This window comes from Solea senegalensis, linkage group LG11, assembly GCF_019176455.1.
Source record: "Solea senegalensis isolate Sse05_10M linkage group LG11, IFAPA_SoseM_1, whole genome shotgun sequence".
In the NCBI taxonomy this organism is placed as follows: Eukaryota; Metazoa; Chordata; class Actinopteri; order Pleuronectiformes; family Soleidae; genus Solea; species Solea senegalensis.
Window position 1 is genome coordinate 4,266,776 of NC_058031.1, and position 15,977 is coordinate 4,282,752.

At 40.3% G+C, this 15,977-nt stretch overlaps 1 protein-coding gene and 1 non-coding gene across 2 annotated transcripts; one reads left to right on the forward strand and one right to left on the reverse strand.

The window, feature by feature from the left end:
* Positions 1 to 677: 677 nt before the first annotated feature.
* trnak-cuu lies at positions 678 to 750 on the reverse strand. Its single transcript has one exon. It is a non-coding gene; the product is annotated as a tRNA-Lys (tRNA).
* Positions 751 to 2,009: 1,259 nt separating this feature from the next.
* Positions 2,010 to 12,429, forward strand: zgc:113278 (Translocating chain-associated membrane protein 1-like 1-like). The gene is made up of 11 exons (XM_044039083.1): positions 2,010 to 2,443; positions 4,246 to 4,306; positions 4,436 to 4,554; positions 6,015 to 6,131; positions 6,221 to 6,279; positions 6,522 to 6,606; positions 7,968 to 8,038; positions 8,198 to 8,302; positions 8,389 to 8,532; positions 9,668 to 9,828; positions 11,115 to 12,429. The coding sequence occupies exons 1-11, from the start codon at positions 2,324 to 2,326 to the stop codon at positions 11,186 to 11,188; spliced, it is 1,116 nt and encodes a 371-aa protein (XP_043895018.1). The 5' UTR covers positions 2,010 to 2,323; the 3' UTR covers positions 11,189 to 12,429.
* Positions 12,430 to 15,977: the final 3,548 nt, after the last annotated feature.

Below are 15,977 nucleotides of genomic sequence, written 5' to 3' on the forward strand. Positions count from 1 at the left end.
GAGGTAACCATTCTTTTTAATGCCATGTTGGTGTTGCTACTGTACACATTAATTAATATGATTGTTATACTGTATATACAGAGTTTCATAATCAAGAAATTCTATGATAAAAAAAAAAAATGTGTTGCCTCAGTCTGTTTATAGTTAGTTTCTTTGTGCCCTTACAGAAACTATTACATACACACACAATAAGAGGCACAGTCTTGGTAACATGTACTTTCATTATAAAAGTAAAGGAAATGTGGGCCTATTTTAAATCAAATCCAGTGACTTTTTTATATAGAGTTCAAAACAAAAACAGGTTGAAAAGGTACAAAGTATTTATTAAACAACTGTATTTTCATGGGATCACTGTGTAGATAGATCGATAGATAAATAGATAAATAGATAGATAGATAGATAGATAGATAGATAGATAGATAGATAGATAGATAGACAGAGAGTGAGAGAGAGATAGATAGATAGATGTGAAAAAAGGAAATCCTATATACAGTGTAGTGGTGGTATTGTATTTCTTCAGGAGAATGATTTTCATATTATTTTGTATAGCAAAATGTGTCTTTGTATGTGTTGAATTAAAGAAAATGTTCACATATATAAATTTGTGTCAAAGACCAATACATTTACAATGGTTCATAGACAACTGCTAATTCTGAACGGAGTGGAAAACGAAGATTCGCCCAACGTGGGGCTCGAACCCACGACCCTGAGATTAAGAGTCTCATGCTCTACCGACTGAGCTAGCCGGGCGTGCTGCGGCATGAAGAATTGTATGTTTATGATGATTCATTACGTATTTTGATATACACTTTATAATTTTATATACGATATAATGTGTATAAATCATAGACATTGGTTATAGCACACATAAACGAATGTGTACGTGTACTACAGTTTAAGAGCTACGCGCTTAAATTTGGAGGTTAAGGGGTTTATCCCTTGTCTATCTTATACTGCCCCCTAGTGCCAAAAAATTATACTATGTTGTATTTCAGTAGATTCCGTCAGCTCAGTGGCTACCCTACTGTCTATGTATATTGTTTTGAGCATAATGTATTATTTGTTAGTGAATTTTATTTAATACAAGTTAGTCAAATACCTTGTCACTCTATGTTAGTTTAAGTACTTTGAGGAGCTGATGAATGAGGAAAATGAGAGAGGAGGACAAATGGAGGGGAGATTAGTAAGAGATCGTGATGGCAGCTATGAAAAGGATGACAACGCCTGTGGAGGTATGGAGATGTCTATGGGAGAGAGCAGTGGGCTTTTTGACCAGATTGTTTAACACAAACTTGGAGAGGGAGAAAATAGAAAAGGAATAGAGAAGTGTAGTGGTATTGATCTTCAAGAATAAGGGTAATGTGCATAACTGTAGTAACTACAGAGGAATAAAGTTCATCAGCTACACCATGAACAAGTGGGAAAGAGTTTGGTTAAGTAAAGAAGTGAAAATAGCGAGCAGCAGTACAAGTTGTACTGTGTCTTGTGTGGATCTAGAAAGCTTAAGGGAAGACCACAGAGAAGGTTCATGGATGTTGTGAAGAAGGACAGAGGATGGAGGCAGATCATTCAATATATTTTTTATTCTGAGACTCTTTCCACTGCTACCGGTGACATTTTGTCGACCTTTTGTTCTTCTTTGGTGCGGCTGCTGTTGTGTTTTCTGTGATGTTGTGTGTTGGCCTTCAGTGCCACCGTACTTCCCTCTGTTGATAAGATTGACATTTTTTTTATTATTATTATTTACATTCACCTATGGGAGCCCTTCCAATCAAAAGTGGGTGCTGTTATGAAGTTCCCTACTGCCATTAGAGGAAATACTAAAAAAAAAAATTCAGTGCTGTAGAAGATGTACTTGTCTGACATGTCTGCCTTACTAGGGTGCACAGAAGGTGCCCTTTCAATTTTCGTCCCTGCCTTTCCAAATGTCTTCGCACGCCACTGCTGAATTATTTACATGAAGTACGTGAAGGCACCACAGACCTGGGTTCTCCTTCTACGTCAACGGTGCTGGGCGGTTCGTGATTGGGGGGGGTTATAGTTGTTTGAAGTGGGAGGGCCCCGTTATCTGACTTTACAGACAGCAGCAAAAAGTGGGTGTAGTGCAGCGGTGTAGTGTTCTCTCCGGTGCGATGTGTCTACATGACAGTTTTTAAGCACACGAGCAGCGGTTCACTGTGCTTACGGACGGCCGTTGGAGCGACACTGACTCAGCGGAGCAGCGCTAGCATCCTGCCACCAAGTCGAGACGTGCAGCCAGCGCGGGGAAGCTAGCTCTCAACAACCCCTGGACACAGAGAAGGGAGAGCCGTGTCCGTGAGCCATGGGCTTCCGCAAGAAGAACAAGAGCCCTCCGGTGCTGAGCCACGAGTTTGTGATCCAGAATCACGCCGACATGGTCTCGTGTTTGGCCATGATTATCCTCCTCGGCCTGATGTTTGAGGTACAGTGTGCGAGCTGTCGTTAGCCCACTGATGTTAGATGTTAGCTGCTAGCTGTCGTTAGCTGACATGACAGCAGATCTCCAGGGGCAGGGCACTAGCGTCTCTCTCTCCCTCTCTTTCTCTCTCTCTCTCTCTCTCCTTCATGTCTCATGTGTCTTACTGATTGCCAAAGAAGATGGTGAGGAGGCCCACAGGCTCAACTAACAGGTCACTTTGCAAGTGGGCTAATAAACCTGCTGCCTCCATGGTTAAACGTGTATCTGGCCGTTAGCCATATAAAGAAGCGGCGAGACTGTACTGTTTGTCTGCTACACATTTCATCAACAGCCGTTTGTCTCCGCTGTAGCTGACACCTGCGACTAATCACGTTTAAATGAAACCCTATAGCCATCCACTAACTAACCTGTCGACACCTAAACACAACCACCACACTCTAAAGTGTTAAATCAGCCTTCATCTGCGAGGAGAAAGATGCTCATAATTATGCAGATGAAAGCCCTCTCATCCTGGCACTGTGTTAACCCCAGCTATGGTTAAAGGAACTGTGTGTAAGAAATGTATTGTTTTAGGCCAGTGGTTCTCAAACTTTTAATACCAAGTACCACCTGAGAAAATATTGATATATTTATATTATAATGTCGAGCAAAGTCAGCTACAGACGTTTCACAGGAGGCAGATTTATTCCCAATAAGATAATTTGCTCTCTCATCATCGTCATCCGCCTCCTCTTCCTCACACATATTTCACACGCTGGTATAATGAAATTAGATGAAGATGGAGTGAGATACAAGGTGACTCTAATTATTGTTTAATCTATTAGAATTGTTTTCATTATTTATTTGTTAGCTTTTTCAATGTTGTCCAGGTTTGATAACATCCCTCAAAATCCATACTACAGTAAATCACCAGACTCAGTTTAATCACACTAAACTCTGATGTGTGGCCGAAATGGACAGAAGAGTAGAAATTTCTTGTGTTGTGGACACTTGTCAAAAATAGTACCACTTGGTGGTGCACAGACCACAGTTTGAGAACCATGGTATTAAGCCATAACATTTAAATTTCAGCCTGTTGAAACATTTTAAACTATAGTCACAGCCCCTTTAACAATTGAAAACATAATCTGTCCTTTCCTTGTTGCATTACACAACTCAGAAACAAACCTGGCAGAGGTAATGAGACACCGTCACGTAAACGGCATTCTCTGATTAAGGTTATGATCAGATGAAGATATGAAGTATTCTGATCTTTACTGGTCTTACGATTGATTTGATTATGATTATGATGTCAGTGGTTTGATTGGATTGCACACTGCATCGTGATGTATTGCCTCCATGACTTTGTACAGCCACCCTTTCATCAATCAATACAAGCAGTCCAATAAATATGAAGTTGGATGTGATGATAAACATCTCAAACGAGATAAAACAAATTATCTTCTATCCGATAGGATAGAAGCATTTGCTGTTTAAGTTGTGACATGATACACGTTCCGTGGCAGTCTATAGCATTCCTCTGTATTGCAAGACAATCAATACAATACATCATGACAGCTGCCTCGCCAAAGAAGAAAATCTGAAAGAATAGGAGAGGTTATATTCTTTTCACTGTGTTGTCTTCCATTATCCCACTTACTTCTTATCCCACTTAGGAATCGAGTAAAACGGAAGAAACTTGCTCCTTCTTACCGTTGTTGAAAAGGCATCCTGCATGTGTGATTATCAATTCTGAACACACATGATTCAGATGTAACTGTAACCAGGTAAATTGAATTAATCCCCATTCTTTACTTGCTTTCCAGGTCACAGCAAAGTTTGCCATCATGTTCATCACAGTCCAGTACAACGTGACACAAGTTCTTGGTGAGTAAACATTTAATGGTCCAGTATTTTGATTTCTAAATAAAAACCCTTCATTTATCTCCTCCTTCCTCCTCTTGAGCCTTTGTCCATGCTTTACAGTTTTATCATTGTTTTTCATTTTTTATGCAGATGAGAGGAGCGAGCCTGTAAACCTTTACCAGTACGGCCCCAAAGACGTGGCCACTGTGTTCTTCTATCTGCTCATTGCGGTCATTCTTCATGCCTTGATACAAGAATATATCCTGGACGTGAGTATCCGCCTTCACCAGCCATCATACCTTTTAACACTTGATATGTATAAACGTGGCATAAGTGAATAAGAAACTCATATTTGTTACTTGTCACCGTGTACATTTCGTTTTAAGCATCATAAAATCTCACTCTCCACGTTTCCTACAATTTCAATTTTGTATATTCTTTCATTTCAAAGGGCATCTTGAGTGTCATCTTGATTGCAGGATTTTTCTGACTTGACTTGTAGATGCTTTTGTAAATAAAAAAAATCGAGTCGTTCAGCCTGTGTGACCTTTGATTGCCAGCTAGATACAAGTGTACAAGAAATGCATTTAATAGGGGATTTGGTGTCAAGGACACTTTAGCGTGTTTTACGACTAAAACACCAAGCCTGCAACCTCTTGAGCTGTTCCGACTGAAACATTTGCAACTTATTCTTTAAGGTCAAAGAAACTAAATTGCAATATTTGTGGAGGAGATGGACAAAGAGGCAACTCTTTTTATCCTAACACAGGTCACTGGCTGTGACAGTTCTAACTATGTTACCAGCAGTTTTGTATACTTCACACGTCCATCAAGTATTGAATCGGAGTTAACTGTGGCATTCTTTTATTTTTTTTTTAATCCTGATCACCTCTCCAAGATCATTTACTCCAGCTGCAGAGTTTTCCACATGCACTGGCTATCGGCTTCTTTCCTGAGCAGGTTCTTCATGTAGTACAGCTGTGGCTGTAGCAGTCGTGGTGACTTTTGTTTCATATGTACCTGCGATTATTAGTCCAAATTCAATTTGACTTCTGATTCGATTTAATTTGATATAGATTCATATAGAGATATTTCAGTTTCCATTCCAATGTTGCTTGGATATAAAATAGATTTTCATAGAAATAGCGCTGCAAACCAAAGCATCTGAAAAGTGGTGGAAGTAATTTTATGACTTGATATGGGATCTTTAAAATGAATCATATAATCTCGTTTTCATCGTGGTTGATATTAGTCGTATTTTAATAATGTAGCCTCATTTTCATCCACTCCCCCATGTCTCTGTATGCGCTCACACACGCTTTAGTGGCGACCAAAAGCAGGAACTGTAACGACAATGCTCATCACTTTTTATTTCAGAATATAAACGAAAATGCTCCAGTATCAAACCACCTGTTTAACAAACATGTAGAGAAGCAACATTTTCACCACTTTGGTCACAGTTTAACGACATATTGGACACAAACACATCAGGATTCTGCTCTGCTCTTTGGTCTTTCTCTTTAAACTTAAGTTGTTAAAAGAAATAGTTTGCTGTGCACCGCTGTTAACTAGGCAGATGTAAGTTTTGGCTCGGGACTTGGCAGATACTCACTTTGGCTGCCAGAAAAGCTAAAAGTAAGAGTGAAAGTGGTACATAAAAAGAAGAAAGTTGAGACGAACAGTATTAACAATGTGTCCATCTCTTTGTAATGCTTTTATTGATTCTCAGAAAATGAACAGGAGGTTGCATCTGTCAAAAACCAAGCACAGCAAGTTCAACGAGTCGGGACAACTCGCCGTGTTCTACCTGTTCTCCTTCATCTGGGGCTGCAGCATCCTGACGGCGGTACGATCGGTCGGGGGTCACACCAACGCATGGTCTCAGTCTCCTGCTTTTAGGCTTTATCTCACGCGGTGTCTTCTTTTCTCTGACAGGAGGACTTTGCAACAAATCCTACTTTCTTATGGGAGGGTTACCCACACACTCACATGGTGTAAGTAAAGTTGTGTGTGTTCTAAATTGCAGCCTTTTTGTGATTTTCCAGTTGCACTTTGGATTCTGCCTGTGTTTCTCTCACTCCTTATATACTCTCCTGTATATTAATCAGTTACAGAACAGTCCAGCAGCACAGAACAACACGAACTCCTGTATATTGATGTGACCCGTGATCATGTTTAAATAACACCTGGGCTTTTTTCCCTCTGCACAACCTCTTCTCTGTCCTCTGTTTTCTAGTTTTCAGGTCAAGTTCTTCTACATTTGCCAAATTGCCTATTGGCTCCATGCGCTTCCTGAGCTGTACTTCCAAAAAGTACGGAAGGTAAGACAATCCGTTTTGTATTCCCATGCAGGTTTTCCTGCTTTGACAGAGCAGCAACCCATTAATGGAAAAGAGTGCTATCATTAGCTATCAGAATTTGGGTTTTTATTGACACGTCATCTATTTGACCTCTTAACAAATACGGTGTACTTACTGCTTACATTCATTTTCATTCATTGTCTGTTAATGACGTCATCCTCTTAGCAGAGGTGTTGCTTTGAGTAAGATGTTTGGTCATGTGCAGGATGGGCAGGATTAGAAATGAGCGTGTTAGGGGGTTGAACAGTTTGGAAATAAAGTAAGAGAGGCCAGGTTGAGATGCTGTGGTCACATGCAGAGGTGAGATGGTGATTATCTCACTATTATTGGACAAAAAATGGAACTGCCAGGCAAGAAAAGAGGTACTGGACCACAGAGAGGGTTCATGGATGTTGTGAAGGAGGACATGAGGACAGTTGTGTAACAGAAGAGGACACAAAGGACAAGATGGAGGCAGATGATCTGCTGTGGTGACTCCTAAAGGGAGAAACCTAAAGAATAACAATCAGAATCCTCCTTTTCATAGGGTTTGTCTTTGCCATAAGTAATACTCTTTAAAATGCTCTAAATCCTTGTCTGTACTCAATAAAATGCCAGGACTCTTCAGTGTGAAGACAGAAAAGACAGAGATCCCACGCTGCTCCCTGACATCATCAGACCAAGTCTTTTGTTATTGTTTTAATTGAATGAGAATGCAAGCGGCAGAAATGACATGCGTCTCCTGCGTCTTCAGCATTAAAAAACAATGTATAATGATAGAACTTATGAAGATAAATTGTTGTCTTTAAATGGATGTTGTGGAAGGCCTCTGCAGTCTAAACCTACGCTGTGGCGTCAGTTATTTTCCATCTAACCACATTCAATCCCTGCTGGTGCTTTCACAAGTCTCTATGAGGGATCGGCAGAGGGTTATGCAAATGTAGAGCACAGAGCAAACAGGCGAAAGAGGGAGAAGATGTTATTTGTTGTTGTTGTTTTACTCTCTAGATCTAGCACAATGGTGAACATGTTCATGCCTTGTTTCAGACTAAAATGGCATCAAATGAAGATAATGGGTCTCATTTTGTTTATAGAATGAACCGCTTCAAATTGTAGAAGTAGTTAGTGAGTGGTTCATTTATGACATTCACTTAGAAAGTAACAAATAAGTAGAAATGGATAGTGTTGAATACAAACTTGATTTGCCAGTAGGGAGTCATTGATCAAAAATCGTGGCTGGAAACCACATGTAAATAATACGGTAATTAACCAGTGTCGCTACTCACTTCCTTTTTTGCCGCCATAAGTCTTCTTTTCCTAATGTAGAGTTTCTTTCTTTACAGGAAGACATTCCCCGCCAGCTCTACTACATTTGCCTTTATATCGTCCACATCACTGGTGCCTATGTCTTAAAGTGAGTGTAATAAAGTTTGTTGGAGCTTATTCTAGAGTAAAGATCATTCTGAAGTATTGTTTTTATTTAGTATATCTGAAACATATTTCAAACCAGCAACAGAAAATGTTGAATTTCTTTGTAACGTAATTGTCATTATTCTGTTTTCTGTCTGTTTAGTCTCCACCGACTGGGCCTGGTGTTGTTGGTCCCTCACTACCTGGTGGAGCTCCTGTTCCACGCTTCACGCCTCTTCTACTTCAGTGATGAGAACAAGCAGAAAGGGTTTGCATTTAATATTTACTGTGTAGAAGCACTTGTCGGACCACATCTACCTCATGCAATGCGTTTCCTTTTCTTTTTCTTCACAGTTTTACTCTCTGGGCACTACTTTTCGTCATCGCCCGCCTCCTCACCCTCACACTCTCAGTGCTGACATTTGGCTTTGGGTTGCCCCGCACAGAAAACCAGGGCTTTTCCCTAACAGAAGGAAACTTTAATGTGCTCACCATACGGTAAGATAAAAAGACAAAGTTTCTATTTGTATTTATTTACATATTAGGCATGGGTGGATATAAACTTTTCTTACTAACCAAAGTGATTGCAATTCACAATATTATTGCGTTAATTGAAATCTATACAGGCGTAGCCCTCTGTCTCCACTTCAAACACCATAGATAGAATACATATTTTTTAGGGCTGAAACAATTACTCCATTAATTGATTTAAATGTTGTAAATGTACATTTTCTGGTTTCTTTGCTCCATATAACAAAGAAATCAATAAAACAGAATCATTTAAGTCATCATTTACATTTTCTGACATTTTTATGACCAAACAATTACTTGACGAATCCGGAAATCAACAGGTTTATTTTATTTTAACAGATAAGTCATGAGGAAAGATGCAGCTCCCAATTAAATCACAAGGACTGTATGTTGGTGAGCTAGACAAATTTCAATATGGTATATTGTCCCATCACTATTACACATATAACAAAAAATAATGAAAGGTACAAAATCCATGAAAATGTGACGGAGAATTGCCTAAAAGTAACAAAGAGTAGGAACTGCTCTCGGGGTCCCCCTACAGTTGGTAAATGATATTGTTTGTTACAACTGTTGTAAGATGTACGTTGTGGTAACATGTGCATTTGTTGACAAGCCAGTGATATAATAGACCAGGTCCTGTAGCCTATATTATAGCATTTTATACAAATGTGATTACACTGTTTTGTTTTTTCAAGATATTAGAAACAAAAAGTATCCCCCCAAAAAACAACACAAGAACGATAGCGCTTCACTTAGCTTCGTTTGTGTTTTCAATCTGGCTTTCACTTCCTTTTAAACATTATTATTGGAGGTTGAAATCCTACATTGAGTTGCTGTTAAACCTTCCAGGAGCTTGAAAAGCAGCGTTCTTTCAGGAAGAATATTACAGAAAATAGATGGCATTTTCAATCTGTTCAAAACGCATGCAGTCACAAACTCTAAATAAACAGTCTGTGACTTTTAAACTGCTGAGGCAGACCATTCCTTTCATTGTACCCTCAGTTAAGTATGCCTACCTACAAAAAAACAGTGACAACAATGAGTATACAATTGATAATTATATGCAAATATGTCGGTTTTGTTTTTCCTTCCTCCCCAGGATGACTTGTTTGGCAGCTATCTGCCTGACACAGGCCTGGATGATGTGGAAATTCATTAACTTCCAGTTGAAAAAGTGGAGGGAGCACAGCCAAAACCAGGCCTCGAAGAAGAAGACGGTCAGCCCAAAAAGCAAGCCTCACAAGAGAGAACCAACAAGGGGTCAGTATTCAGACACCTGGTCAGTGATATTTCCATACACAGTCACGTTGAGCTAGTATACACGCACTAGTGGGGGGTGAATTTATTGAATGAAGTGTGTCCACCTCCTCCACTCGGAGGCAAGCGCGGCCTTACAGCTTATTCGTTTCTGGTCTAGCATGTGGCTTTTTATTAGCCATCCACGAACATATAAATATCCCATTTTTTTAAGTTGGTAGAGCTTAAAATTTCTCTCCACTGTGATCCAAAAAATGTACCGGCCTGAGTTTTACCATGTTTTTATCTCAGTTCTCTCATTCTTTCATTTACCGGCTTCTTCTATTGTCTGCGGGTATTAGCTGGAGGCGGGAACTGTGACGCATGTGGCCAGCTCGAGTCCTGCTGTGGTCTTACTCATGATTATACATGCATTATCTGGGTGTATTTTTCTGACTTTGTGAAACTCGCTTTAGTTCCATTTCAGTTGGACCGACAGGTTTACATGTAGTCAGTTTTTTTGTCGCACTAACTCGCTGCTGAGTGTTTTTCCAAATGTCTAATGTGACGAAAAGCCCTATTAGGACGGGATTAGTTTTACATGGGGAGGTGGAGTAATGTAATTTTACCCCAGGACATCTGTAATATTAATGGCCAATTTGTACTGGATAAGAAATCTTACTTGGGAGGGGTAAATCACTCCGTCTGTCCTAGGAGCCGCTGTTACGACCAGTTCAGTGCACTCCTGCCGCGGGTAATCCCCCAGACAAGGCACATGTTTTGTCACCTTACCCAGCAACCCAGTGCACTGACAAGGGTCCCAACATGTGGGGGCAAGGGGGGTAGCAGACCTGTTGATCCCTGATCTGGCACCGGCTACGTGCCAAAAACAACTTCACCCCGACTTCCCCGGACATTGTGGGGCGCCAGATTTCTGCACCGCCGTCACCTCCTGTCGTCATGTGCCTACTCCACTGCTTCTTTATCTTATTCTTTAAGTGCAGACATCATCATGGTGTCTCGATCCATGCTTGAAAATCTGCAGAAAAGTACTTGTAAACAGATGGCGGAATATTTACACACATATTTACTGCTGTATTCGGACAGGATTAGTACAACCCCGGGGTCTGATCATAATTACTTTCCCCCAACTCCTCATGTAAAACAAATCCTGTCCAACGAGGGCTGATGACCCAATTCAGTACTAATTGGTGACTTGGAATAACGAATTCAATGTGATTCTGTTTTTCTTTTTTCTGTCCAGTATATTTGACTTAATCGTGGATATTTCTGTCCACTTGTCTCGGCAGGAGGTGCCACCAATGGAGTTGTGAAGTCCGAGGAGAAAACGTCACCGCGGGCCAGAAAAGCCAAAGCTTCATAGAAACAACTCGAGTGAGGGAGTTCTGACAATGTGACATTCACGTCTTTACACAACTTCAAAATGTTTCTCCGCTGTTCTCCAAAAACAAATGTTTCAGCGCACTAAGAAACCTTACACACCTACACCTGTCCCTCTTCTGGGGTTGTAACCATCCTTTTTTTGAAAAGTGTTACCGGCCGCTTGAAATATTTATTCCTGATTTGGGTTCTCTGCGGATGAGATGGCGGCAGTGCAGAGATGGTTTTGATGCTTTAACAGGATAGACTTCGCTCTTTCAAAGTGTCCTTTTGTGTAAAAAAAACTACGATCACTCGTCGGGTATTTTAAACGGAGTTGCTCTTCAGTAATTTGACGGTCAAATCAGTTAATATCACCGCACCTTAAAAAAAGTGAGTTTTGACTTTAGGGCAACTTAATATAAAGTGTTAATGTACAAGGTGTCTTTTTTTTTTCTGGCTCGTTGCCCAAACTAAAGCCGGGCTTGCTCTGCAGCACAGCACTGCGTTATTCTGCTGCCGTCAGGAGAAAAAAAGCTCCTGACGTAGTCGCTCCAGAGGAAGACGTGTGCTGTTATTGGTATTTGGCGTAGCTGTAGCCAGAAAACGGAAGCTCGTCTTTAACTTCTCGATCATATACTGCCATTACCAGACGACCTCTGCCTTTGAAATCCAATATTCTAGCGGATTGAGGCACTTTTGTTCGCTTTTTTTGTTTGTTTTTCTTTCATTAGGCTGGTAACCAGCCTGTCCCAGGACTTCAGCTGGGTTCGCGAACTCGCCAAGATGAAGCTGTGCTGTAACCTGTGATGCTCTGCTGCACACACACACACGCACACACACACACACAGTCCACAGTCTTTTACCAATGGCATGATGTGGAATCTTGAGCAAGAACCTGTATTTGAGGCTGCATTTTCAGTCTTCTATAGAGTAACGTCAATGCATGGGGGTCTAAGGCTAACAACTTTACGGCTAGTTCCTTACCTGTGCTGTTGAGTTTGCATCTCTCTTTCATGCACACACACACACACACATATATATATATATAAATATACAGCATACACAAGCATTCAGTGGCCTTTTTTTACAACTGCTGCAAGATTTATTGAGTTATTTATTTTTGTCATGTATACTACAGATAGTTATTTTATTATATGCTTTGGAAAGCTATAACCAGCAAACAGCGGTACATAGCAACTGCATTTATTTAATCCAAAACAATACAATCTTTCTTCAAGTGTCCTTACAGCGTCAATGGTTTTACTCACTCGTCTTATTTTCTTCATCTTGAGTTTCGTTCTGCTTTTCTGCCTTCTCTGATTTTTTTTTTTCGGACTCTTGGGTATCAGGGTGAGGGTGGGGAGATGAGCCACTTGCCACTTAACGCTATAAGTTACGTCACTGTATTGTAATGGGAAGCTTGTTTGGGATTGTGCCTGCACTCGTGCGTGTGTGTAAGCGTGTGTACAGTATTGTCTTTGCCTACTGTGTGTGTGTGTGTGTGTGTGTGTGTGTGTATGTTTGTGAGTTAACCACGCCTGAATGATGACAAGATGTTTATTGCTTGTCTTGTTAAAAAAAACCCACACACACTAGAAAAGAAAAGAAAAACAAGATTGCTTGTGTGCAGAGCATGAAACGTGACAATCTTTTTCATTGACTTCTCTCGGGCCCATCTTGGTTCCTTCTACATGTCACACACTGGGTTGTGGTTAGGTGTGCGTATGCTCTGTAGGATATTGGTTTACTAAATGCTTCTGTTTTCTGTCCCGGCTTTTTTAAGATTCCCAGCCGTGTGTGAGAGAGATTTCTTTGTGATTTCCGTTTTGTTTTTGTCCCTCCTGCTTTTACCTTTTCAATGATCCTGACATTGCTATAGAGCGCACTTCTTGTTCTGTTGGCTGCATTCTGTCATGGACCAAGTCCTGCACCAAGTTCTGTACAGAGAAGACTGTACTGCTTGACGGCTGCAGTGTGAGTCTGTGACCTCGTTCAAACCCGGTGTTCACGTCCGTCCTGAGTGAGTCGATCACGGGCAGATACAGGTCTGAACACTGAGTGTGTCCTGCAGTCACCGTTTGAGGACGTATGTGGTCACGCGCCTGGGAATTCACAAACGAAGCCCCTTAAAACACATAGTGGTGCATTCCAGTTGTAGCTGGAAGTTACAATGTCCAAATTGAGGGGGGGGGTACCTTCAGTTGGAAAACATCACAAACCCACACAGAGAATTCCAAAATGCTGCCACTCCTTTACTTATTTGTCAGTCAGACACAAAGTACTTTTCTTGTCTTTTTAATCCACGGACATGTTGCTATGTAGTTTGTGTGAGCACTCATGTAGAGCAGTGTTTATCAATCGTTCAATAGATTAGGTGACGTAAACGGACAATTTAGAGTGTCCCAATTTTCCTTAATCCCCCAAAAATCTGCATGTTTTTGGATATATTTTTCGTTATTTGTTTCATTTTCTACACACTCCAAAGATTCCTTGGCTCCACACTGATCACATACCCTGGTATATACAGTAGAACAGTATTTCTGAAGTGCCACCAGAGGAAGCTCGTGTACCATTGGTGTTGCACGTACCACAGTTTGAGAACTCTGGACGTAGAGTGTTATCGACCGGTATTGGTAATAATGGCCAGTGGTCAGCTCGGAGGTGATGGAGGCGTCTGAGGTCCTCTGGTCCTCAGCAGCTTCATATTTATAATTTTTGTACATTAATCTCCAATCATGCATGAATGTAACAGTAACGCAAAGGTCACCGATATGACATCGGTGTGTATTTGAATAAAGGTGGCGAAGAAGCCCAAATGTGATCTTATGTGGTCACAGGAGAAGCATCCAAGATGCTTTCTTTTATGACGGACATAAACTTAGGTACTTATGGCTGTCCGCGTGTGATCGCATCACCGAGGAGGGACGCGAACACCCGGTCTGAACATGGAGGAGGTGAAGATGCCATTCATTTTCTTTGTTTTGTTTTTTAGTGCTACTTTAGTGCTCCTTATTGGGACTTTGTTGCTTTCGTCTGTGTCTGGCAGTGTCATAGGAGGGAAGGAGGAGCAGAGGATTTATGTACCAGCCTGTTATTAAACTGTCTCAGATGTAACGGAGAGAGAGGAAAAAAACAACAAAAACAAACTTAACCCGACACTGTACTAATTGAAATATATGTCAGATTTTTAAGCTATTTTTATAGAAAGGGGGAAATGGTTGAAACTCACTGTTGTTCAGTACACGCGTGTAGATATTGTTTTTGCATCCATAATGTTATGAATTGTTTTTTATATACATAATATACATATATACTGTATGTATATATTATATTATATATAATATTATATATATGTGTATATATATATATATATATATATACATAATATTATATATGTATATATATATATATGTATATATATATATACATATTCACACACAGTACATATATAAGAATGATGCTTGCTGACCTGTTAATGTGGGTTAATGTATGTTGTTGTGGTATGACTGTAAAAACATAATAAGGAAAAATGTACTCCGCCTAATGGTTTGTTTAACTTCATGGCCTTATTCTAGAGCAGAGTTGTACAACAGTCGACACTACGCTGCAGGTGTTCACCGCAGCTTTTCACAACGACGCGTTTCCTGATTGTTAACAAAGCGCCGTCATAATGACACTGTCGTCATCCACATTATTATTATTTTTTAAATATACAGTGCACGCAGAGGAGGAGGGGCACAGTTTTGTCCTGCAGCGGTTTCTCTCTCTCTCTCTCTCTGTACTTGTGATCACAGGCCTGGACGTGGAACATGCTGCTGCTGTTGCTGTGGAACCATCTCTGAGCTTCACTCTGCTCATCGGATGTCACACTGCACGGCAGAGGTCGAGGCTGTGAAACATGAGGCCACACTGCAGGTCACACCCTCCTCACTTTGCGACACAATAGCCTATATGATCCCACAGGAATGCACTTTTCATTTTCTTTTTCTTGTTGTTGTTGTTATTTTGTCAAAGCACCCTAACACTGGACACTTTGGGCTCTTTCTGCGTCGATTCTCCCTCTGTGCGTTGTTTATGATTGTTTGAAACTTTTAAAAAGAAAGGGAGACACGCAGCAAATTATGTGTATGAGCGACCTGTAGGTGGCAACAATCTGTGATGCATTTGAATTAAGGCTGCATTGATTCATCTGTTATGAATTGATTCCTAAACTGTTTTGATAATTGGTTTAAATGTCTTTTTTAGCTTCTTAAATGTGCAGAAATCATTGAAACTGATTGACTTTGGCTTATGGACTCATTTGAGAATCATTTTGAGGGTAGAAGAAAAACGGATTTATGGACCAAACGACTTAATCAACTAATCGGCAGTATAATGGTTAGTTGCAGCCCTAATTTGAATACACAAGCGCTTAAAAACTCAACTCACTCATTGTCCTCGACTTGTTTTTCGTTTTGCCGCCGCTTGTCTAAAGATGTTGTGATCTATTTCCCCTTTCAGTTGTGTTGTCTCTGAACTGCTCTGATGGTATTATTATTATTCTATTTATGCAAATTCTCGTGAGCTCTGACCGTTTTTTTCTTCGTCACCATTTTTTTTATTATTGTTTTTATTGTTTCATGTTTGAATAAAGCTTTGGATCAGTACACAAAATTGTGTGAACATGTGTAGACATTTAAACTCTCAGAGTTAGTCATTTTCAACAATAATAATAATGATAATAATAACAGTAAACAGTAAACTTTATTAGGAACAACCTAATTGAGCAGTGTGGTCTGCTGCTGTAGCCG